Source organism: Corvus cornix, chromosome 6, assembly GCF_000738735.6.
Source record: "Corvus cornix cornix isolate S_Up_H32 chromosome 6, ASM73873v5, whole genome shotgun sequence".
Lineage (NCBI taxonomy): Eukaryota > Metazoa > Chordata > Aves > Passeriformes > Corvidae > Corvus > Corvus cornix.
The window spans coordinates 694,112-718,742 of record NC_046336.1 but is presented as its reverse complement, the minus strand read 5'-3'; the positions used below and the strand labels follow the sequence as shown (position 1 = coordinate 718,742).

General features: G+C 49.4%; 1 protein-coding gene across 2 annotated transcripts; it reads left to right on the top strand.

Annotated features, from left to right (window-relative positions):
• The first annotated feature begins 1,144 nt into the window (after positions 1-1,144).
• PPP2R2D (protein phosphatase 2 regulatory subunit Bdelta) lies at positions 1,145-23,483 on the top strand. Of its 2 annotated transcripts, XM_039554017.1 has the most exons (10): positions 1,145-1,275; positions 1,502-1,597; positions 11,749-11,846; positions 14,042-14,207; positions 15,259-15,371; positions 17,291-17,468; positions 18,618-18,782; positions 20,175-20,344; positions 20,424-20,515; positions 21,473-23,483. In XM_039554017.1, exons 1-10 carry the CDS (start codon positions 1,269-1,271, stop codon positions 21,750-21,752), a joined length of 1,365 nt encoding a protein of 454 aa, XP_039409951.1. In that variant the 5' UTR covers positions 1,145-1,268; the 3' UTR covers positions 21,753-23,483. The 2 variants fall into 2 exon arrangements, with proteins under 2 accessions (XP_039409951.1, XP_039409953.1); XM_039554019.1 differs by lacking the exons at positions 1,145-1,275; positions 11,749-11,846; positions 14,042-14,207; positions 15,259-15,371 and having other exon boundaries at positions 1,525-1,597.
• The last annotated feature ends 1,148 nt before the right edge of the window (positions 23,484-24,631 follow it).

Sequence of the window (24,631 nt, the reverse complement as noted above, 5' to 3'; positions counted from 1 at the left end):
GTTCATTAAGCTGTACCACTTTCTGAGGGACTTAGAGATCAGGAATACATCAACACGGGGATTTGGGGGCAAACAGAGAATTCATTTTGATTTCTTTCTGCTCTTTCAGACTTAGGGGCAGAAACTGCATCTTCACAACTTCCAGTATCCGTGCTTGGAAAAGAAGCAGTCGGTGTAAGAGGCCAAACTCAACGCAGCACCAGGAATATTCAGTTTCTGAGGCAGGAAAGAGGCAGTGCCTGCGCCCGGGGTTAAACAGCTGCACCCCAGGTGCAGGTGCCAGGAGCGCGGCTCCTGAGGGATCGCCCCCGGCCGTGTGCCCTGATGCCGTCCCGGCCCCGTGCTCCACACCCGGCCAGGCACAGCCCCCGCGCACCGTCCCGGCTCGGGGCTGGATCCCAGATCCGCCTCCTGCAGCGAGGGGACCCGGCACGGCCTCGGGCTGAGGCACGAGAGTCAGAGCGGATCTCAGAGAGCGCCTTCACTGACCGGGTGCTCGGCCCTCGGCAGGGGCTGCCCAGGGAGGTCTGGAGTGCCCATCCCTGGAGGTGTCCCAGGAAGGCCCGGAGATGGCACTCAGAGCTCTGGGCTGGGGACAAGGTGGGGATGGGGCACAGCTTGGACTCGATGATCCTGGAGGTCTTTTCCAATCGCAGTGACTCTGTGATTCTGTGATAAATCTGCCCCAGAGCAGCGCTGACCCCCCTGAGCCCCCGCTACCCTCCCTCCCCTCACCCGTCTCTGGCGCTCGCTGAGGGCGCAAACGAGTCAGAAGCACGTTCTTCTTTATTTATTTATTTTTTTCCCCTCATCACAATTAACCCTTCAGGGAGCGGGCAGAAATAAAAAATACATCGGGAGGCACAGCGTTATCTCCCCGCTGTGGCGGTCCCGCCCCGTCCCTTCACGTAAAGCCGCGTTTGGAGCGGCGCGTGTGGAGCCCCTGCTGCCGCCTGGGGAGCGCCTCCGCAGCCGCACCACCAAGACCACCACTTCTTCCTCCTTCTCATGCTCACCCTCCCGCTGCCGCTGCCCTGCACGCCCCGCATCCCGCCAGGACAGCGCCGGGAAGGTGCCGGGATGGTGCCGGCATCACCGCCCCGCTCGCTGCCCGGCCCGCCCTCCCTGAGGGGAGCCGGCGGTGACGTCACGGCCGGGCCGCCCGGCAATGGGCGCCATTTTGAAACCGCGAACCCTCCCGCGGCTCCGGGCGGCTCCGTCCCGCTCCCGGCCCCGCTCCCGGCCCCGCTCCCGCGGCTCCCCCCGCTATGGCAGGTCGGTGTCCGCGCTCCGCCCTCGGCTCCACGCTCGGCTCCGCGTTCGCGCCGGGATGGGCCGCGGGCCGGCTCCGTGTGGCCGCGGGAGCCGGCCGCAGGCCGGGCCGCGCCGGGCGGCACCGGAGGGTGATGCGGGAGCGCGGCGGCCCCGAGGGGTCCGAGCCGGGGGTCGGCGCGGGTCTCCTCTCTCACCGCCTCTCTCACCGCCCTTTCTCCCTCTGCAGGAGTGGCGAGAGCTGGAGGCGACGGCGGCGGCAGCAACGAGGTGCAGTGGAGCTTCTTGCAGGTGAAGGGGGCGATCGACGAGGACGTGGCGGAAGGTGAGGGGAGCCCCGACACGCTGAGCCCTCCCGGGCGGCCGAGGGGCAGCTCCGCAGCATCCCTGGCCGTGCCGGGGGGTGTGTGCCATGACTAAGCGAGCTCCCACCCGTAGAGCATCACAGACCAGTCACGGCGCTTTTCTTCAGGTCTTTAGCGCGAATCCCAGAATCCCAGAATAGCTGGGGTTGGAAGGGACCTCTGGAGATCACCCAGTTCAGGGCGCTGCCCAGGCAGGGTCACCTGGAGCAGGTGACACAGGAACGTGTCCAGGAGGGTTTGGGATGTCTCTGGAGAGGGAGACTCCAGCCCCTCCCTGGGCAGCTGTTCCAGGGCTCTGCCCCTCCATGGAAAGAAGTTTTTTCTCATGTGGGGCTGGAACTTGCTGTGGTTTAGTTTCTGGCCGTTGCTCCTTGTCCTGTCTCTGGCACCGCTGAACAGAGTCTGGCACCATCCTCTGACAGCCCTTGAGGATATTTGTATGGATTGATGGGATCCCCTCTCAGCTTCCCTTCTGCAGACTGACCAGGCCCAGCTCCCACAGTCTCTCCTCATCTCAGAGATGCTCCAGTCCCAAAATCATCTCTGTGGCCTCTGCTGGACCCTCTCCAGTAGCTGCTTGACTTTCTTGTCCTGAGGAGCCCAGAACTGGGTACAGTTCTGGGCTTAGGATAACTGTCTCCAGTTCTGGGCTTGGGATAAAGGGTAACAACAGTGATACAATACAGGGAGAGGAAAAAAAGAAACACCAGTGGAGTCTGTCAGGCTTGTCAAGTTTCGCTCTGACGCACAGAGAGTGCAGCTCTGTCATTTGTGCTGCATGAAAAGTGCAGTTTAAAGGGTTCCTGCAGCTGTGGAGAGATTTGATTCCCACTTGTTAACGTTTGGGAGCTATAAATAGGGATATTAAGCAGGGAAAAAGGGCACACCTTCACATTTCTCTGAAACTTTCCAAGCGCGGCGTGTTTTGGACGGAGTAGAAAACGAGAAATGTTTTAACTGGGAAAAGTGTTTTCTGTAGTGTGCAGAACCAGGGTGGAGTTTTGCTTGACTCTGATGAGAAAGTTCTTTTTTTGCCCCTAAATTTCCTATGTTCTAACTGGGCTGGCAACGCTCCCTTCTGAAGTGTGAATTGACTTGCAGCGCCGTGTGTGCTCAGTTTGGGTTTGGGATTTTTTTTTTTTTTTACTGGATGCAGTAAATATTTTTCCTTGCTGCCTGCTATGGGGAAATTGTGCTGACAGTGTTTTCATTTTCATGCCACTTGTTTGGCATTCCATTTAAAATAATGGCCATGGGAGGGATAGACTGGAAAACTGCTAGAGAAACTAGACTCACTCAGTTGTTTTCTTCCTTTTCCCCCCCTCTATATATTTTGTAGCTTGCTCTGAAGTTCTCAGAATTCTTGTAAAAATATAAGTAGCTTTTATGTTTTTCACATGGTTCTTTTTCCTTGGGTCTGTCACCTGTGTGACTAAAAGTCAGTTCTCCATGTGTGAAGGATATGGTCCTGGGGGCACCTTGCTTCCCAGGTAATTCCTGAGCAGTGTGGATTTGTGCAGAGCAGGAAAGTTCTAGGAATCATTCAGTGCCTGGTTTTGCAAAACTACCACTAAAGTTTCATTTTCCTATGGGAATACCAGAACTATTTACAGGCTTTGTGACTTTTTGGTTTTATTTTGATTTATGGCCTTTTTCCTCCTGTAACATTTTGCCTTGAAATTGGAATTAAATATAAAAAATACACTGTTTATTTGCTAATAATTGCCCCAATTTAATTCATCAGTAAGAGTACAAATACATTGCTAGATTTTGGGCCTCAGTTAGGGACATATTTACCCATTACCATCTTTTAAATCCTCTCTTACCAAACTGCACATCTAAACCTGCTTGATGGGCAGCTGTTGCCTTGAAAAAGCCTTCGAATTGCACGTAAGTTTTTGCAATAGTGGAAATTTGCTACTGCTTTCAATTTTTGGTCTGTTCAGTGAAAAATCAGCTCTCTAGAGGAAGAGGACACCATGAAGTTGCTGTCCCACCTATTCCATGCGGAGTGTTTTGCTGAATTTTCTTAGAGGTATATTCAGGAGTTGAAACTGCTCAGCCAGGCACCTTTGCCAGTAAATCCTTTCTTTTACAGTTCAGTTCTAACATACATTTTATATTCCATAGTTGTTCCTCAGGTGTCTGGCTTTAACACAAGCACTGTGATAAGTGGCTGTAGTAGATTGGCAGCTGGATTTTCCTAACTGGGTCATTAATACAGAAAAATCACTGTCTCCTCTTTGTCTTGTCTGTGCACTGCCTTTCCTCAGTGAGTAATCCGTGACCTCTCGACAGGCTCTGTGTCACGAAAGAGGAGGGCACTGTTCAGTCTGACCATTTCTGAAAGACCAGGATAATCCATCACTTATTGAATATGGATTTTGTAAAGGATTGGATATGACTTTTCTAGAGTGGGAAAGTTTAGTTGGATTCAAGGAAGAGGACTGGAGGATAGAACAGAGATTGAAAGATTTAATAGTGGGGATGGCAACAATCGTAATTTAAAAACAAAGCTAATTAAAGATTGTGATGTAATTTTGTTGTTAGTGTTAACCATGTGACTCCAAAACTTGCACTGATTGCCCATGGAACTTGTAATTCTTGGGTTGCTTTTTTTGTAGAAAGACCTTTCTAAATAGAGAATACAAATGCTGCCAGAGACTTTATCACTTCCATGATTTCAGTATTGAATTTGTTCTGCATGTTCAAAATTGTCCTGTTTTGGGAGGCTTTTTTTGGGGGGGGGAGCAAGTAAAATATAAATCTGTTTATTAAATAATGTACAGATAGGCCCAAATTCCCATGGGCCAAATGATCTGCATCTAATCCATGACCACTTCTGGGTGCAGTTCTGTATCTCCAGTGAATGATCCAAGAAATAAACTTTTTTTTTTTAAATTCTCCAGATAGTGACTGGTGTTGATTGACTGCCCTGACAAACTGAGAGATCCCTTGTTACCATCACTTCAGCCAACTCTCCTCCTGCTTTTGCTGCCTGTTAGGTGCTGGGTCAGACACCTCACCACTTTGCCAGGAAGCAGAACACAAGGAGCAAAGACAACCACAATCTAATGAAAAAATATTAGCTTGTAATCCTGTACCTGTTTGAAAGTGCAGCTCCAAGTGATTTAGAAATGTTCTTAGTATTAAGTTACCTTTACAGATCAGTGGTTTAAAACATTCTTGTGTGGTTCAGGAACTCACTTGGCCTATTCTCACTGTTCTTAAGGAAATTTTGGCATGATTCTGTGCTTTTAAAAAAACTCCAGCAGTAGAGGTGCAGCTCTGTGACATCTGGTTCAGTTGCATGAAAGGAGTTGCAGAGCTGGTTGGTAGCTTTAAGCTTTAATATTGTCTTTTTTCTGGAAGAACTGGAAAATAGGGAACTGATGACTACAGAGCCATGTGTGCTGTTTGCTGTCACTGTAAATCACTGGTTGTGCCTGGAGGTGACACTTGTGCTGCAGTGGGGCAGAAGGTGGGCTGTAAGCTGAGTTTTGGGCTGGGTTTTTTCCTTGAAAGCCAGTGCTTTGCCGTGAGCAGGACTGCAGATGCCTCTTTGCCCTCCCTGAAACCTTAGGGTTGCCCAGAGAAGCTGTGGCTGCCCCATCCCTGGAAGTGTCCAAGGCCAGGTTGGAGCAGCCTGGGACAGTGGGAGGTGTCCCTGCCCATGTCCCTGGATGGGCTTTAAGGTCCCTTCCAATCCAAACCAGGCTGGGATTCCATCATTGTATTTTGATGGAATATGAAGCTTTGGTAAGATGTGGTTTATGAATGGTGAAGAGTTTGAGTAAGCAGTGAGTATCAGTTGCAGAGTTGTATGTGGGAATTTACAAAACAAAGCAATTGGAGTAGTGGGAATACAGGAATTAGTGCAAGTGTGAGCAGTGGGACCCACTGGATTTGTCCCTGCAGAAGGGCAGGCTGGGTGTAGAGGGAAAAGCTTAATGAAAAATGACAAAACTTTTTTTAAAGGAGAGGGAGGTGTGAAAGCTTCAAGTGTAAGGAAAATTTTATTTTCTTATCATGTTAAGACTTTTATGAACTCCTAATAGAAGTACACCCAAAACCATCACAATGAGCTACTTAGAAAAAACTAACAATAGCATGAATTAATTAAATACACTTCTAGTAGGAGAAAGCTTATTGGAATTAGTCTTCCAAAGGTTAAAAAATAATACTGAGGCAGTAGATTTGCACAAAGAATCCTGGATTATGTCACGAATCTTAGAAACAGCCTCCGTGATTCTCATGGCTTGTAGGGAAGGCAGGGCAAGCTCTGCAGGCAGGAGGGGAACACATCTGTGTAACTGAGCTCTGGCTTTGCTGCTCCCTTTTCGTGCCATGCTCCCTTTATGCTGGTCTTGCTTTCTTTGCACTGACACGTGCAGACAGCTCCACGCACTCCAAGCTCAGAGAAGACAGCTTTTTTAGGATACAGTTCAGAGGACTTCAGTATCAAGTCACAGTCTGGTTCCATTGACAAGAAAACACAAATTCAGCTCAGTGAGGGAATGGCGCTCATTGTGTGTCATGAGCTGGAACTCTGAGGTGCTGTGCCACCCCTGGGGGTTGGCTGGGGGTGCCAGGCAGGCCGGAGCAGGGTGGGAGCAGGGTGGCGCCGGGTGCTGCTGCCTGTGCACCCTGCTTCAGTGCTGCCAGCAGAGCGGCCTGAGCGCGCCTCCAGCAGCCAAGTGGCTCAGCTCCAGGCATCCAGGACACACAGGAGCTGGCAGGCTTTCCCACAGAACTCCAGACAAGATGTTTGGAGTTTGCCATGGCCTGTCAGCAGCAGCACTGACCTCAAACAGCTTCTGCTTCCCGGCTGGCCGGTGCCCTGCGCGTGCTTTCCCTTAAATCTCCTCAAGGATTTAAATTAGTCCCAAAAGCAGAGTTATTTTGGACTAAGTTAAACCCTGCCAGGTGCCTAAAGGCAGTTCAAGCCATTTTACAAGTGATTTGAGTATTAGGGCATAAAAAAATTGTTAGACTTTATGGATATGTTAGATTGGCAGAGTGTTTAGCGGTGTAAGCTGGGAGGGGTTTGGTCTGGGCAAAACTATACCCCTTGGGTTTATTCTCCTGATTTCTGGTACACATCACTCCTGCGTTAACTCTTCAAAGAAACCCTGAAAGTGAAAATGTAAAAACTGAGTATATAAGGAGGCATATTCTTAAAAATAGGTGATTTTGAGTAACTTGTATGTAGATGTATACTGTCAGGTGGTTATTGGCAGCTGTAAAGTTTGGCTCGTGTTTCAGTACGATTGTGATTTCTATCAGCTGTTAAGAAACAGCATTTTAGGAGCACTGACAGCATCAGTAGTCAGTCCCTCCCTGCTGCAGAGTGACCCTCTCTGTTCCACTGGCTGTTCTGGCAGCTGAAGGGGACAGCCTTCCTTCACCTAGAAACAAGTCAGTGAATGTACAGGGATGGGGGAAGGCTGAGGGGTGGAAGTGAGTGCTGGACTCAGAATCCTGCAGTGGCTGCAATTGCAGCACTGCCTGCCTGCCAGCACGGGGAGGGTGGGGAAGGGTCTGCTGGGAGCAGGGTGCTGCCAGCAGCTCCCTGCGCTTGCCTGGTGTGGTACCTGCAGCCATCCCAACTGAGAACTGTCGGACTTCACACCCCTGCTTCCCTCTGCCCACCCCAGAACCTTCCCATGCAGCTGCATATCCGTGGGAATGTTTGGGAAGTGCAATTACTGCCAGTCAGTGACAAAGCAGTTCTGAGGCCCTGTGGGTCTGGAACTTGTTATGCTCCAATAGGATTTTGGGTTTTAAACATTTTTTCTGTGATTTGCTCTTTAGCAGGTGTTGGTCTGTAAGTTACTTCATTTTCTTTGGTAATCTCTTCCCTCTAAAGGGGCTCTCTGTTTTTTTCACTGATCTTAGTTGCTCCTATTATATTTTTCATTTGAGGAGTCTTTCCTGAGTCGCTCTGAAGCCACGGTTCCTTGCTGTTGTCCACTGCCCACGTTTGTCACCTGTGGTCCCTCAGAATGGTCTGTTGTCCCTGCCTGCTGCAAAGAGAGTTGTGTTCCTTCTGATGTCATGTCACACCATTCAGCACAGCATTCCAGGGAGATCCCAGTGTCTGCTTTCTGAGTTGACTTAGGAGCACATAACCTGCACTGATCCCTTCTGCACACACTGCTTGCTTCCCATCCACTGTGGGAGACGTCTCCCACAGCTTTGTCCGGCCACAGGATAATTCCAGCTTTGTAGGATAACAGTGTTGGAGGGAAAGGTGTGTCACCTTTGAGCTTGATTGTAGGCCCAGGAATACTCCCTCTGTGCCCAGTTCCCCCTGACAGTCTGTGCCAGCCTTCCGCCTGCAGGCCAATCCAGCCATTTCCTCTCAAAGCAGAGCCTCTGCAGACAGTTCCCTGGGCCTTACTGCAGTTCCTGCTTTGGTCCCAGGATGGGTCATGGAAAATGGGGCTGTGCATTCAGACTCCTCTCCGGGGAGCACAACAGGAGCCAGGTTTGAAGGCAGGCATTGTTCAGGCTGGGTGCTGAAGTGGTACACTATCCATTACATACTTGGAAAATTCTAAGTTAAAATTCCCTGGAGCAGCCTCGTTTTTAGGTGCTGTTGGAGAGGTGTGAGTGTTTGGTTCCTTGTTCACCACAAGTTTGAGGAGTGGGTTTGTGACAGAAGGTTCTGAGCAGCTCAGGAGGATGAGAGAGGTGCTGGTGCTGACCATGTCTCGTTAGTGTTGGTCCTGAGCATGAGCTGCAGCTGCAAATTCCTTCTCTCCTGCATGAGGCATCAAGTAACTCCATGTTTTCAGGTTTGGGTTTTAACCAGAGCAGCAATGCACAGCCAGCTTAGAGAGGAAAAGTTCACAGGAGCTAATTTTAGGCACCTGATGTAGATGTTGTGGATCTCTTTGCATTCTCCATTACTTCAGTGGAGAGCCCGGGCGTTGATACCGGTGTCAGAAATACCCAGGATGAATCCTGGGGGGATTAAGTTAGTTTGCAGGTATACGCTTGCTGTCGTCTCCAAATCCTAACAAAAGCTGGTCTCTGCCACCCCAGCCCCCTTCACTCCCAGCAGAACTTGCCCAGAAGGCTCTGGAGGCTTCCCAGAATTCTGGCAGGAGTTGTTTGTAGGGAGGTTCACACTTGGCAGTGATGGTGAAAGGCTCAGAGCACTCAAACTGAACTTTGACATCTGTCAGGGCTTACAGGGCTGTCCCGAGTCAGGGAATGGGCTCCACCACATTACTGTAGAGCTGGGTATTTGTGGCCTCTGATGTGTTGGGGTGGTGTTTCCTACCCATGGGAGTGCTCAGTGCTCTTAAATTTGGGGATGCTACAGAATCACAGTGTAGTTGCCAGCAATCCTTTTAATCCTTTTAATTCACCAGCTGTGAAAACAACTCAGAGTTTCTCCTCTGGATGCAGTGTAACCAAGTTGGAACTCATTTCCAGAAGTGAGGCTAAACATGAATTTTTCATGTCTGGAAAGAAATATGCCAGCCTCCTATCTTACTGTGAAGTCCCAGGGATTGCTGCCCTCCCTGGTTACAGGAGAAGGATTTACGTGGATGCTTGCAGAGCAGGTCCCAGCCCCACAGGAATGGAACTGGAGGGACAGTTGGACAAACCCCTGATTCTAGAAAAGCAGTACCTGAGAAGAGAGCTGTGGGATGCTGTCCATGAGCAAATATCACACTGGTTTGGTTTTGCTCACCCTTTCTCACTTTCCATTGGGAGTTACTCTGCTGGCATGGAGAAAAGGCTGAAACTAAGGCAGGGGAGTAAGACTGGTGCTTGTATGCCTAGGGAGGAGTTACAACATCTAATAAAAAAGCTTAGAAATCCCAGGGTTAATGTGATGATGAAGACTCTGCAGAGGTTTGCTTTGTTCTTTCCTAAAAGTTTTAAGCTGACTTGAAGTGAAGAGCAAATGTAGGTGGGTGAAGTGTTGAGCAGAACAGGGATGGTTTGGAATTCATTCTGTGCTTTACTTGGAGTCTTGTAATTTTTTTTTTTTATTTCACCTGCTTTGAGATGGTAGAGTGCTGAGGATAGTGGGTGGAATGATTTGGGGGATTGATCTGCTTCAATTAAACATGCTTATAGGGAAAACTTTATAATTCATACATTTATGTATAAAACAGGTGCAGTGCCCTTGAAACAGGTGATTGCTCATATTCCAAAGTTTGTTACTTAGAAAATATTTGAAGGAAGCTTCTCTGTTTTTGTCCTGCTGTGCCCTTCCAATTCCCTCTTCCCTAAGCAATGTTGGTGGCAGACTATTTCAGTGCATGTTTTTTACCCTCCTATCCCTGCACTTTTTGTTTCAAGCCATGGAATTTGGGTAGTGTCTGTGTTTTGATGTGATTCCACCCAAGAGTGTTTGTCTGGATAGCACTGCTGGGGAATAATGGCTGTCTCAGCAGCTGGTTTGGGCATTTTTGGGAAACAGAAATGATACACAGATTATTTTGAGCAAATAATTGTGTGAATACTCCAGTAGGAGATGGGAGACGCTAATAATAACTTTTTTGTTTCCTGAAACAAAATGGAAAAGTAGTTTTTGTGACTTGGAAAGAATTGCATGTGTTATGGAGGCATTTATTCCTGCTAGGATGGTTACTGAGTCTCCAAGGGTAAAAGGGGTCCTTGCTAGAAGGGCTTGCAGATGGTGGTGGTAGTGGAATATTAGTTTTGCTACTAATAAACTTTCATAACTCAAGGGTTTCTTCATATCTGAGCATTGAAAATGTCATAAAATTGCTCTGTGAAGTCACTTCACTGATTGCTTACCTTCTCAGTTTGTTTCTTTTTTGTGGTTTGCTACTTTTCCAGGATGTCTTCTAAAATCCCTGTGTATAATTGATATTAACTGGTAATTGACTGGTAATTCCCTTTAAAGAAAGGTGACTGTAAAACTGGATGTGTCCAAAAGCTGGTTAGTAATGTGATACTGAAGGCTGGCATAAATCTGTAGAAAAATGGTATTTACTCATTTATTTAGTTGTTCTAAATAATTATTTTTTTAATCCAAGACAGTAAATCATTATCTCTACATACTAGGAAAAAACTTTTAAGGGCATCATTGATAAAAGATGAAAAAGGAATTTCTGTTGAGAAAACTGGTTAGGGTTTCTAATAATCTTCCCTGTGAGAGTGGGGTGTTATTAAAAGGAATTTCAAAGATAGCACATGAAAATCAATACAGGAAAGGAGCTTCCAGGGAGTCTCCAATTGCACACTCTGGAACTAATTGATATCATACACTTCAAACCTCAGAATTTTGCTATCTGCATCATAAATGCAATATTTGATGTGAGCAGGCCCAGCAGGAGCAGTGTTTGCTGAGTGCTTTGTTGTGTTTGGTACCATCTGCCCCAGCCCCTGGACAGACATCTCCAGCTCCTTATCTCAGCACCGCTTGGCTGGGGCTTGTTCAGTGGCAATTAGTTCTTTATTACCCAGCAGGAGTGAGGCTGCACTGGGGGATGAACACCCCCAAGGGCACTGAGGCACTGATCTGTGGGTCCTGAGGGCTTTTCCTTTGCTCTCCTGCTTTCCTCTGTCCTTGCTGGTGCTTCTGCATGGAGCTGATTCAAGAAGCTCAGCTGGAAGAACTTTATTTCCATTTTTCCCCTTTGGCCGAGGGGAGCTGCCTGTTCTGGGCTCCTGAAGTAACTCCCTGAGTGCTCAGCTTGGGAAAGGCAGGTGTGCCTCAGCCTCACCTGGATCAGGGCACGCTGCTCCACGGGAACACCACACCTGGCAGGATGCACACAGTGGGGTGGGATCCCCAGGGGGGAAGCTCAGAGCGGGGGTATTCCCGTGGGCACTGCAGCTTTCCTGCCCACAGGCAGCACAGACACCTTGGGTTCCTAAGCTGGTGTGCCTCTGGTGACTGAAGGCCCCCAAAGCCTGCACTGAGGAATGAATAAGTGTTCTATCTTGTCAGTAAAATTGTGTTAGGCTTTGAAACATGGCTGCATTTGGGGATGTAAGTGAAGAATTGTGTCATTGCATTAATGCAAGTTGTAATGCTTTTTTTGTGCTCAAGTCTTGGAACTCCTTGATTTGCTTTCCACATTACAGTGCTGGTTTATTTCTGTTCTCTTTACAGCTGATATAATTTCAACAGTTGAATTTAATTACACTGGTGATCTTCTTGCAACAGGAGACAAAGGTGGCAGAGTGGTTATATTTCAAAGGGAACAAGAGGTCAGTGACTCGAAAAACAAAAGTGTTGTTACTACACTGTTCTTGTGTTGCACAGTCTCACTTCATCTGTTCATGCCCTGAGTTTAAATGGTTTAAATGGAGATTTTTCTCAGAAAACCCCAAGTTAGCCAAATTTCTAAACATCTGCCTTGTGCTGCACTTGGTAAGTTGGTCTGGTGAGGGTTTCCCTCCCTCCTTCCAAAAAAAAAAAAGGTCCCCAAAATCCAAGTGAGCTCTTTATATGTACCTGGTGTGCTCAGTGTCGCTTTGCAGAATTTGGACATTCTCCTGAATTTTTCCACTGGGTCAGGCTGATCTGAGATAAACCACAATGCTTTGGGAGAGAATGTAAAAGAAGTTCAGAAAATAAGCTGCAAGGACAATAGGATAAGGTGGTTAAAAATTGTTTGAGGACTCAAAACCAGTGGGAACAGCCACTTCTCTGGAAGCACTTGAGCATTTCCCATCAGGAGTGTGGGAGCACTGTCCCTCCTGCACTTCCACAGCTCCTCTTCGTGGACATCAGCTGTGTGACAGTGCTGTAATGTTCCTGTGTGTTCGTCCTGAGCCACATCTCTGAGCTGGGATACCCCGAGCAGCATTGGGGATGGGAAACATGCACCAAGTGCTGAAAACTAATTGTCATGTCTGGGAGGAATCCGGGATTGTGTTCTTTAAAAAGTCAGTATTCCACATGGCAGTTCTCACCAAAGTGTCTGCTTATACTGTCCTTCAAGGAGCGGAGGGGAATTTGAGGGTTTGAGCACTCTCCTGGATCAGAAATACCAGAATTGATCATGGAATTTTAATTCAGCTTGTCTGTGCATGAATATTACAGCTCTTCAGGTGCTGTGGGATTTCTCAGCAGAACCCTCTGCTCTCCTTGTGGGGCTCAGATGATGCTCTGTTCAGGAACACCTGGCCAGCATTTTGCATTTCTCCTCACCGTGCTGCTGTTCCCAGTCCCCTGTCCCACAGGTGCCCCACTGGTGGTACTGGGAGGCTCTGGAGCAGAGAGGTGCCAGCACTGCTGAAATGTTACCCGGCTGCCCCCAGACAGCTCCGGGCTCATTCATCTTTTACTCGGGGTGACCAGAGACTTAACTAAGGCCCAGAGATAAGGTCAGAAGTGCCTCAGGAGCATCCCAAGCTTCTCAGGATCTCGGACTTGCCTGACGTGGAGGCGGACTATTATGGGTTGGCTCTCAGTTGTTCCCTAAGGCAAAACCCACCTGTGACGGCACTTCCTCGGAGGGTGGGGAAAAACAAACCCCAAGTCAGACTATTCACACAGGAATATTCAGCTGTCTCCTTGGGAACACATGGAAACTGAGGGAAGAGTTGGGAATGAGGGACATTTCTTTTTTCATGTGCAAAACTGCAGGAAAGAATCTAAAATAAGTGTGTAATACTAGAGCCTTAAAATCTAATAACCACATTTTTTACCCAGTTTGGATTTAAGGCTAGATGAACTAGATCAGTGACAATATAGGGTGGTTATACAGTTCCTCAGACACTTGGATTTGGGAAGGCACCCTGGAATGCCCTAAATCATGCCCTGGGCTCATATGACTTGATTTCACGTGCAAGCAGCCAATTACTCCAGCCAAATGTGTGAGTAGAGAGGGGAAGCACCAGTGCCAAGGCAGCTCACTCCGAGTGCAGGGAACTTCTGGATGGGGTCAGGTGAAAGGATCCTGCCCAAAATTCTTACAAGTCAATGACATGTAGGGAGTAAAATCATGTAAAGTCTCAGAGTTAACAGAGTATGGAAGCTCCACAGCCGTGAGACACTGCAGGGCAAACGGCACCCTTGGGGCTGTTCTGCAGCACGAACCACTAACACTGACTGACTTGGAAAGCCTGATAACAAGTTGCCTCAAATCTGATAATGCAAATCTGGGGAACCTTGGGACTTTGCTCTCTGTTCCTTGCTCCCACACCCAGCACACGAGGATAGCAAAGCCTGAAGGGTGCACAGATATTTATATATAAAGCTACATTTTTAAAGAGGAAGGCTGTGTGCGCTGTATTGATGCTAAACTGGGTACAGTATCACGGAGTGAAGATGTAAAATCCAAGACCTGTTGTGAAAGCTGCTATTCTGATTGACAATTTCTAGTCATTGATTTGTATGGGCCATTTCTGAGGGACCTGGTGACATCAGCCTCAGGAAATGCTCTGTTTTCTTGCAGACTAAAAGCCGTCCTCTCTCTCGGGGAGAATACAATGTTTACAGTACCTTCCAGAGTCACGAGCCTGAGTTTGACTACTTGAAAAGTCTAGAAATTGAGGAAAAAATTAATAAAATTAGGTGGTTACCACAACAGAATGCTGCTCACTTCCTGCTGTCTACAAATGGTAAGGGCCCTTTCTTTTGCAGAAGGAACTTTGTCATTGGAATATTGTCTCACCTGTTTTACACTTGGGGTTTTTTTCTGACATGTTTTGGTGTTATTTTAATGTCTTCTCTAATTACATGCAGAATATGTTTTGATTGTAATGTTGGGTGTGAGGGCTGTGTGAATATTGGGTCTGTTTAGTTTTGGTGCATCATGGAGCATCTGTAAATGAAACTGAAGAACTGGGGACATGGGTTAGTGGGAGCAGTTGGACTTGTGTCTTAAAGGTACTTTCCAACCTAAACTATTCTATGGAAAAAACTGGCTCTTATTATCAGGGGAATACACTTATTCCTAACAGTTTGGATCACTTTGGGAGGTCATGATGAAATTTTAAAAGCAGGAGTGATTTCTGGCTGCTGGTCTGTGCAATTAAAATAATTTCCTCTGATAGAAGTCCTAATAAAGCATCCCTTAAACTGTGTCATCTTAAATGCTCTGCAGGAGTTTGGGGAGGAGAGGTTTGGCGCCAGTTAGCCGGGGATCTCACTCTTGGGTGATCCAAGTGTGCGCTCCCTGGCTGCACTTGGAACGCTTCCCTGGTAACACCTGGGAAGTGCATTCCTTTGGAGCCCTAAACTGTGGGGCAAATGCTGATCTCTACCTTTGGTTGGCTCTGAGCAGGTACCCGGGACAAACCTGGTTTCCTTTAAGCCAGTTAGTGCAAGGAGTTCATGTGTTTGTTGGGTTTGGTCCCTAGCAGTGGTCTGCTAATATAATTCAGGTAATCGTACAGGGTTTAGTGGGGAATTTGGGTAATTGGTGTGTGAAACTCCCCCCCGGCAGTGGCATTTGGGTGAGTGGGAGGCACAGGGCCTTACTGCTCAGGCACAAATTGGGATTTTATTCAAACTGCTCTTCACATTGTCAGTAAAGAACTCCATAACGATCCTTCTGCTGCAAGCAGTGGAAACCCAGGCAGGTCACTCACATTCACTCTGCAGAGTCCATATTTAGTGATTTGATTTTGTATTCAGTTCATTCTCAAGCATGTGAATTTTTGGTTTTAGATAAAACTATTAAACTATGGAAAATAAGTGAAAGGGATAAAAGAGCCGAAGGTTATAATTTAAAAGACGAAGATGGAAGACTTAGGGAGCCTTTCCGAGTAACAGAACTACGGGTACGTCTCTGCTCTTTGACTTCGTGTATCTTTCTGCATGCTCTTCTCTACCTTTGTGCTACCAAACTGAAATGTACTAATCAAAAATGGTGTTTGGGTCAGGGTCATTGAAAACTTTCAGAAAAAATGGAGACACTTCATTTTCCTACATATAAAAACTATTAAAAAAAGTTCCTCTGGAAAGCTTGAGGGAAACTTCAGTCATTACAATATTGTATTTCTAAGAGGATGACTCAAAAATTGGAACAGGGTATTCTGTGGCTGGGCAAAGGTGTGTTTGTTGGAGGCAAATCCAAGCATTTGGATAACCTAATGTGCACTGGAATAGTCTTGGACATCATCCTGTAGTGGTAGGGGTAGTGCTCCAAACTTGGGATCATTCAGAGCAGGAGCCCAAGAGATGAAACGTGGGCTTGGGGTTTTTCCTGAGGTTTTAATGTTGTTCTCCATCAGCAGGAACGGAACTGAGGCTCTCACTGCTCTCAGAGCCACCCCTCCATTGCAGGGATTTCATCTGGGGGCGTTTCTTGGGGCTTTGTCTTGCTTTGGCTGAAGTTGAACATTGAACAGAAGCTTTGGGTGTATGTAATGTGTTGGGAAAGGCTATCCACTGCTGGAGCAGCCAGGGAGTTGGTGAGAGCAGGCACGGGCTGGAGCACTGGAGGAGCACCTTGGGCTCCTGAAGGCACTGTCCTGCATGAGGGGAGCAGTCAGTCCCCTGCACTTGCTGCTGCTCTGGGACAGGGGGGGTGGGCTGGGTTGCAGTCCTGGCAGGCACTGCAGCCTGGGAGAAGGGTTGATGGATGAGCCAGGTCTGAACAAGAGCTGGCAAGAGGAAAAGCCTCACCTGGAGGCACCTCCATGTGTTAAAGTGCTCAGGGTTTGGAGAGCCAGAGTGTACCTGGGGCTTTGGGGCTTTGTTGGCAGGTTTTGTTACAGATACACAATGCCCATGTTCATGGGGAAGTGGCCATGGAGGAGAAGCAGCACTTTACACAGAGACCATGGCATTTCCAAGTCCCATTCCTGATCTTTCCCGTTAGTGCGTCTGTGCTGCCACAGCCAGGCTGGGAGCACTCTGGTGAGATAGGACAGTGCCTGATAAAAAGTAGTGGATTAATTGTAGTTGTTGGTTGGATGTAAACAGACTGGGAGGTACAAACCGGGAGAGCAGTTAGGGAGCTCTGGGATGAATCAGTCCCTGTTCCAGGAAGACAGGTTATCCTGGGCACTGCTGAGCTCAGCTGCTTGTGGGAGCAGGACATCCAGGTGTGCCTGAATTCCTGCTGACTGTTCATGAACAATTTGGGAATTTTCTTGGAGACTGTTCTTGCCAGTTTCCTGAGCACCCGTCTGAGATCTGGGGCATTTCTAAGGGCTTGTTTCTATAACCTTTGGAAGTCACTACAAACAGCCCATGTGCTGCTGGGTGAGGCACCAAGGGCTGGCTTTGACAGGGGAGGTTTTCTGTTGGCAGTGTCCAGAGTCAGCATCCATGCACTCTTTCAGTATTTTTCATGCTCAGTGGACTTCAGAAGTGTTTAGTCACCGAATCAATACAGAAGTCTGTGCAGCGCAATTAATTAATTGCCATTAAACCACCTGTGGGGTTCAGGGCTCAGTGTTGGCGCCAGTTTTGTTTAAGGTCTTTATTGATGATCTGGATGAGGAGATCGAGGGCAGCCTCCGAGTTCACAGAGGATGGAAGGTGAGTGGGATGTGGATCTGCTGGAGGGCAGGAAGCTCTGCCGGGGGATCTGGACAGGCTGGATTCGTGGGGTGGAGGAGGGGATAGTGGTGGCCTCAAGAATGCCCAGGGAATGGACTCAATGTGGAGGGTCTTTCCTAACCCAGCTCTGTGCCTGGGTGGTGTGTGGTGGGTCAGCAGGGAGCTTGTGCCCAGCTCTGTGTCCGTTCAGGTGCCAACGCTGAAACCCATGGACCTGATGGTGGAGGCGAGCCCGCGCAGGACCTTCGCCAACGCCCACACCTACCACATCAACTCCATCTCCGTCAACAGCGACTACGCCACGTACCTGTCTGCAGACGACCTCCGCATCAACCTCTGGCACCTGGAAGTCACCAACAGGAGCTTCAGTATCCTTTTGTGCCCTCTGCACAGCGGGTGCAGCTCAGCTGCCTGTGTTTAACAGAATCACTTTAATGTTACTAATTAGAGTGGGAGTTTGAATCCAGGGATTAAAAGAGGATTTTGAAGTCTGGAGGTGTAATGCAGTGAAAGCAGGCTTTGGGATGTTCAGTCGTTCCTGAGGGCAAGCATGCCTCCAGCGGAAAACCGTCAGTAGAAGTATCAGAGAAAGTTTGATTTCTAAGGGGAAGTTGAGGAATTGTGGGAGCGTCCCTAATTTGTGGAGTTCAGTCAACTTAAAAATAAGAGTTGTTGGATATGAACAGTAGGTCCTTTGTTACTGTGGGTGCTTCTTCCAAAGTCTGTGGTCTCTTAACCAAGTGACACTTCTTTTGAAACCAAATCTCAATATTTTTTCATGTCAAGTGATATCATTAACTGCAGAAGTACTTTTCAGATCTTTTTGCAAACCTGTGCATCCAGAACTAGCAATGTGTTTTACATTGATAAATTTGCAGTAAAATAAAAGTTGTGGTACTGACTCCAAAATAGGTGATTTTCTAAAGTTTTAGGTCCGGTTTTTCAAAAGCTTTAGGTAAAGAGATGAGGTTTATTTGGTGTGCAGTAGGAAGCATTGAGAAGGAGGCTTGTGGAGACTTGCTGGACTTACTTGTGGGATATTCTTTCCCTCTGGGAGTCTGAAATTGCCCAGCATCTGTAGATTTGAGATGGAGAGAGCTGGAGAGACTCTTTAAAAGAGCATGTAATGACAGGCCAAGGGGGGATGGCTTCCCTCTGTAAGAGGGCAGGGCTGGATGGGATATTGGGCAGGAATTGTTCCCTGGGAGGGTGGGCAGGCCCTGGCACAGGGTGCCCAGAGCAGCTGGGGCTGCCCCTGGATCCCTGGCAGTGCCCAAGGCCAGGCTGGACATTGGGGCTTGGAGAAATCTGGTCCCTTCCAACCCAGACCATTCCGGGTTTCTGTGACCTGTCAACTCCAGACTTCCCCAGGCTCTCCCCCACTTTGTGTACCTTGCACACAGTGGAAAGGAAGCTCTTGCCCCAGTTTCCTCCCTGGCGTTTTTAAGCTCTGTCCCCGATGAGCTGCCAGAGGGGCTCGAGTGCGCAGCGTTGCAGGCCTTGACCAGCTGTGGCAGACATCGTGGACATCAAGCCGGCCAACATGGAGGAGCTGACCGAGGTGATCACGGCGGCCGAGTTCCACCCGCACCAGTGCAACACCTTCGTGTACAGCAGCAGCAAGGGCACCATCCGCCTGTGCGACATGCGCTCGTCAGCGCTGTGCGACCAGCACTCCAAGTGTGAGTGCCCTTCCGTCCATCCCTCCATCCGTCCCTCCGTCCTGCCCTCCGTCCTTCCCTCCATCCTGCCCTCCGTCCTGCCCTCCAGCTGTGCTGCTCCGTGCATGTGGGACCCGCCCTCCCTGAGGAGCGACAGGGCCGTGCTGGGAGTGCTGGGGGCATCTCAGTTGTCTTCTTCTAGACCAGCACTGGGCACGAGGGTAGCGTGAGGCACCACCTGACCGCTCCTGTTGGCCCATTCTTGCCTCACAAAGTGATGGGAACGAGTGCTTTGGGCACCAGTGAGACCTGTCTGCTGGCCACACTCAGGCCTGGTGCCTCTCAAGGTATCTGCTCATCATGTGCCAGTTCAGGGCAGCTCTGTCATCTCTGTGCATTGGAAGCTGGGCACATGCTGCCAGAATTCTGTCCCCTGTGACCAGTGCAGCTGCTAGGAAAGGATGAATCCTTAGGAATATGCCCTAGAAGATTCCAGTGGTTCAGGCTGGCTGCTCCTTAGGCTGCTGAGCCACCAAAGCACAAGCAGGTGAGGAAGGAAAGCTTTGCTGTGGAAGCCATGAGGATCCTGCCCAGGCCTTGCACACAGCCACGTGTTCCTGCTGGCAGAGCTGTGCTTTAGCAGTGTGCCCAGCCCTGGGGGGTGCCTGCCACACTGACACTGCCAGGCCAGCTTCCTGCAGTGCACAGAGGGGTTTCTTGGTGCTAGAAGGAAATATTTGGGCAATGGGAAGTGATGAATGTGAGGCCACCCCACTGACCTGGTTCAGTGTTGCATTAAATCACTTAAAAGCACTTTATTTTTAACTGCTTGTGACTGAATCACGTCCTGCTATAAGGGGTCTGTCAAAAATGAACAAGATCTGGGTAGCCTGGGTCAGGAATCTCTGATTTCAGAGGTTGCCTTGTGGATTTAAGCAACACATCTGCTGATCTGCTCTCTAAAATCACACAAATTGTGTTGCAAATGTAGCTGCTCACATGTCAGTAGGTTGTTTAGTACAGCTGTGGTTAAGATCTAAAGAAAAGTACATTGTGCAGTGGTGTCCTCGTGTTTGGGTCCTGCTGTTTGCATCTGCTCCTGTTGTGTGTGATGTGTCGATCAGGTGTGATGGTTACAGTACCCACTGCTGTTGTTGCTCTGGTTGATCCCCAAGACCTGTGAGTTGTGGTTTGCTGGTGCTGTGCTCCAGTTAAATGTTGGAGATGGACATCTGGCAATCTGATGACCTAGAACACCACGTTGCTAAAAAAGATTATTTCTGAAAAGTGTCTAACAGCAACTTTCTTCAAAAGGAAACTAATCAATTGATTTAAAATTTTCCAATACTGCAAACATTGGAAGCTGTAAGAGCTGGCGTTGGTTTCATGTGGAACTGTGTGTTCTCTCTGCAGTTTTTGAGGAACCTGAAGATCCTAGCAGCAGATCATTTTTTTCAGAAATAATATCCTCGATATCTGATGTGAAATTCAGCCACAACGGGCGATACATGATGACAAGAGACTACCTGTCTGTCAAGGTGTGGGACCTCAACATGGAGAAGAGGCCCGTGGAGACCTACCAGGTAGGGCACTGGCGTGTCCCGAGCTGTCCCTTGTGTCCCTGTGCCCCGTGTGCGTGTCCAACGCGTGTCCTGTCCCCAGGTGCACGAGTACCTGCGCAGCAAGCTGTGCTCCCTCTATGAGAACGACTGCATCTTCGACAAGTTCGAGTGCTGCTGGAACAGCCCCGACAGGTGAGGGGCTGAGGGGGCTCGGGGTGCCTCGGCACCAGGAGCTTGGGGTCCAGCCTGGAGAGGGCCCCAGCTGGGTGCTCTGAACGGGAGGGTGCAAACAGCTCCAAGTCACAGAGGGCAGAAACCCAGAAATGCCACTGGAGCAGGCAGTTTACACAGACAAGATTGCCAGGGCTATCCCTGCCCCTGTGCTCAGAGCTGGGGCCCAGCACAGGAAGGACCTGGAGCTGCTGGAGGCAGGCCAGAGGAGGCTCCAAATGTCAGAGGGATGGAGCAGCTCTGCTGGGAGGAACAGCTGGGAGAGCTGGGAGTGTTCAGCCTGGAGAGGAGAAGCTCCAGGGTGGCCTAAGTGTGGCCTCACAGCACCTGAAGAGGCCAACAAGAAACATGAAGAGAGACTATTAACAAGGGGCTTAGAGTGCCAGGACAAGGGGGAATGGCTTCCCACTGCCAGAGGGCTGGGATAGATGGGATATTGGGAAGGAACTGTTCCCTGGGAGGGTGGGAAGGCCCTGGCACAGAGAAGCTGTGGCTGCCCCTGGATCCCTGGAAGCCGAAGGCCAGGCTGGACATTGGGGCTGGGACAGTGGGAGGTGTCCCTGCCATGGCAGGGCTGGCACTGGGTGGGCTTTGGGGTCCCTTCCCACCCACACCAGTCTGTGACTTCTGTTGACATGGGACAAAGGGGTAGAGGAACACCAGGAAAACCTGCTTTGCTCACGTTCAGATGAACAAAGTGTAACTGCAGCTGAGCGCCAGTGGCAGGAGGGGAGACTGGGGAGCACCTGCTAAAAGAGAAGGGGTGCAGTGGAAGCAGTGCTGAAGTCCCAGAGGAATTGAGCAGGTGTCCAGAGGAGAGGAATGCCATGGAATGCCACGAACGTGGTCTGACAGGTGTGAGAGAGAGGAGGGGGTGGATTTTATTTCTAACAAGATCTGCCTTTTTCCTTGAACCAGTACAATCATGACTGGATCTTACAACAACTTCTTCCGGACGTTTGAGCGGAACACGCACCGGGACGTCACCCTGGAGGCGTCCCGGGAGAGCAGCAAACCTCGTGCCATCCTAAAGCCACGCAAAGTGTGCACAACTGGGAAGAGGAAGAAGGATGAAATTACCGTTGACAGTCTGGACTTCAACAAGAAGATTCTGCACACAGCATGGCACCCCTCGGAGAACATCATCGCTGTAGCTGCCACCAATAACTTGTATTTATTCCAGGAAAAGATTAACTAAGGATGGCTGCCTGCGGACAGAGTCTCGTCTCGCATAGTTCAGCTCAGTTGTTTATCTGTAACAGAAGGCCTTGTTGTCCTGTCAGTGAGGAACATTGATGCACTTACTTCCCTTGAGCTATCGGAGAGCATCTGGCCTGGCTTTGAGTTCCTGGCATGGTTCTGCCTTCGGTGGGGTGGGAGCGTCCACGCGGCTTTTGGGGAGGACCCTCCGAGGCAGAATTGGTGGACAGTGCTCAATGAGGCCAACACTCAAAACAAATGTATTTATTGATGTCTGAGCCTTCCTTTCCAGTTTATAGACCAAAAAATTTAACACCTGAGAAGAAAAGTTGTCATAAAAGTGTAATTTCTCTCTCGCGCGCTCTCTGCTGTAATATTTGGGCCTTTCAGAACATTTCTCGTGCTTGATGCCTGTACATTCCTCCTTGGGCCTGGGGCCAGGGTCTGCCCTCGGAGCACGGCGGCAGGGCTTGAGGTGGGGTCTAGGCAGGCGTCCATGGCTATTTACTCACCAACTGTACCTATAACCACACCTTCGGTGGAAACCACTTAATAAATAACAGCCTCTCAAACGCGTTCTTAGAGCTGGAGGGATGTATTCAGTCTTCTTTTTGTATTGCATGTCTTGAGCTGGTGCAGAACAGTTCTGGTGGTACCTCTGACAGAGTTTGCCCCAAAACACCGAGTTTTGGCAGACTAATACAAACTTTTTTGTGTAGTATTTCAGATTCTAAATTTAGAGTTTCCATGGCATTGTCATAGAGTTGGAGTTGCACTGGATTTGTTGTCAAAGGCTCTGTGTGTGCCAAGTAGGAGATGGAAAGGGTCCTAGAAACATCCACAGCCTTAACCAAGTGTCGGCCTTGCACGGAGGGAACCGAAACATCGACACCTTCTCTGCTTTGAGGATAAAAATGCAGCTTCTCTGGTGCATCTCACCCTCAGCCAGAGACAGACCTGACGTGCATTATGGTTTTTAACCTTTTTAGTATTTGTCACGAAGGGAACAGTTTTATTTTAAATATTTGGCGTAGTATCTTGTATTTCCCACTGCAGCTCCAGAGCCACTCCGGGCTGTGCCGCGGCACAGCCGGGCTGGGCTGCCCAGGGAGGGCCACGCCGAGCCCGAGCTGGCGGGACAGCGGCTGCTGGAGCTCTCTTGCTCACTTGTTTTAAGCCTTAGGTACTGTTTTTTTGTTGGGTTTTTTTTTTTCTTCCAAAGAGGCCTAAATCACATCCCCTTCCCCCGGATGAGCCCGGGGCCAAAGGGCCCTGGAGCTGCGGGCACATCCAGCAGCCCCCAGCAGCCAGAGGCTGCACTCTGCCATGTGCCTGCAGCCTGGGAATTCCTTCCCAGAGCCCCAAGCTTTCCCCCAGCAAGTCCCAAGTGTGGTTACACTCCCGTTTCCCTGGAACAAAGGCGTGTTCCAGTCCCAAGAGCAATCCGTGGCCGTCCCACCCCTCCCGGTACCACCCCCCGAGCCGCTGGGTCCCCGGAAGGTGGGAAGGACACACCCTGAGGTTCTCCCAGGAAAGGTTCCGTTCAGCCAGTCCTATGCTGTACATTGGTTGTGACACTTTGGAACGCTGGAGATGTGGAACTGGGGGGTCGCTGAAGCGTTGATCCGACCGCATTCCCAACGCCCGCTCGAGCCGATCCGTGGGGTTGTACATAATTGTTCAGTTCTTTTGACCAAAAAGTTTAATAAATTTTAAATGTTTACCTGGCCGTGCTCCCTGTGTTTTGACATTTCCTTCTGTGGGGGAGGGAGGTGGCTGGATGGGCCAAGCCAGGGGGAAGTGTTTCCAGTTGGGATGGTTGGAGTGGCCAGAGCTGCTGCCCTGCTCCAGGACACAGCAGGGCTGGCTGGTGTGGATCTATTCTTTCAGCACATATAAGTGGAATATCAGTAAAAAGGATATGATGGAATCTCCTATTCTATAGCCCTGCTTGCTTGTACCACTTTCAATTAGTTTTTGGCTATTCTCATGGAATTTTTATCCTTTTCATCTAAAACTGGATTTTAGTGTCAAGTTTGATAAAACTGCTGCCTAGTGGAGCACCCTGGTCTAGTGAAAGGCTGTACCCCCCATGGCAAGGGGTGGAACTGGATGGGCTTTAAGGTCCCTCCCAACCTAAATCCTTCTGGGATTGTGTTTCTGCCCCATGGCTTTGGGCAGTCCCACCCACAGAAGGTCAAGGACGTGGGCTCAGCCCCTCCGTGATAATCATGCCATGAAATTCTAATTAAAACCAACGTCAGTGAGGAATGAGTGAGCATGGAACTTTTCAGTACCTCTGTGCCCTCACTGTGCCTGAGCAGGAGCCAGCACAGCCCCAGGGGCGTGAGCCAGGAGGAGGGAGCTGGGGGACAGTGGCAGTGAAAAAGGGACAGCGTAGTTTAATCCCATCTCCAACCAAAGCCCACTTTGCTCAGCAGCGATTTGCTGCTCTCAGTCCCACAGGAAATGGAAGCAGCACTGGAGCGCTGGGGGGTTCTGGCTCCAGCCTCAGGGGCAGGGTTTGGATTGGAAATCCGGAAAAATTCCTTCCTGGAAAGGCTGCCCAGCCCTGGCACAGCTGCCCGGGGCAGTGGTGGAGTCCCCATCCCTGGAGGGATCCCAAAGCCCTGTGGATGTGGCACCTGGGGACGTGGGGCAGTGGTGGCCTGGGCAGTGCTGGGAAAGGTTGGGCTTGATGGGCTCAGCTTTTCCAGCCTCAACAATTCCATGGTTTTCAGCTCCTCAGGAGCATCACAGCCCTATGTGTGTGAGCAGTGAGTGCAGGTTGTCCAGGGCCTGCTGAGGTTTGTTTGATGCTGTTTCTATGGAAACTTCTCAATTCCGTGTCAGTGACGTGACCAGTGGGAAAGGGGC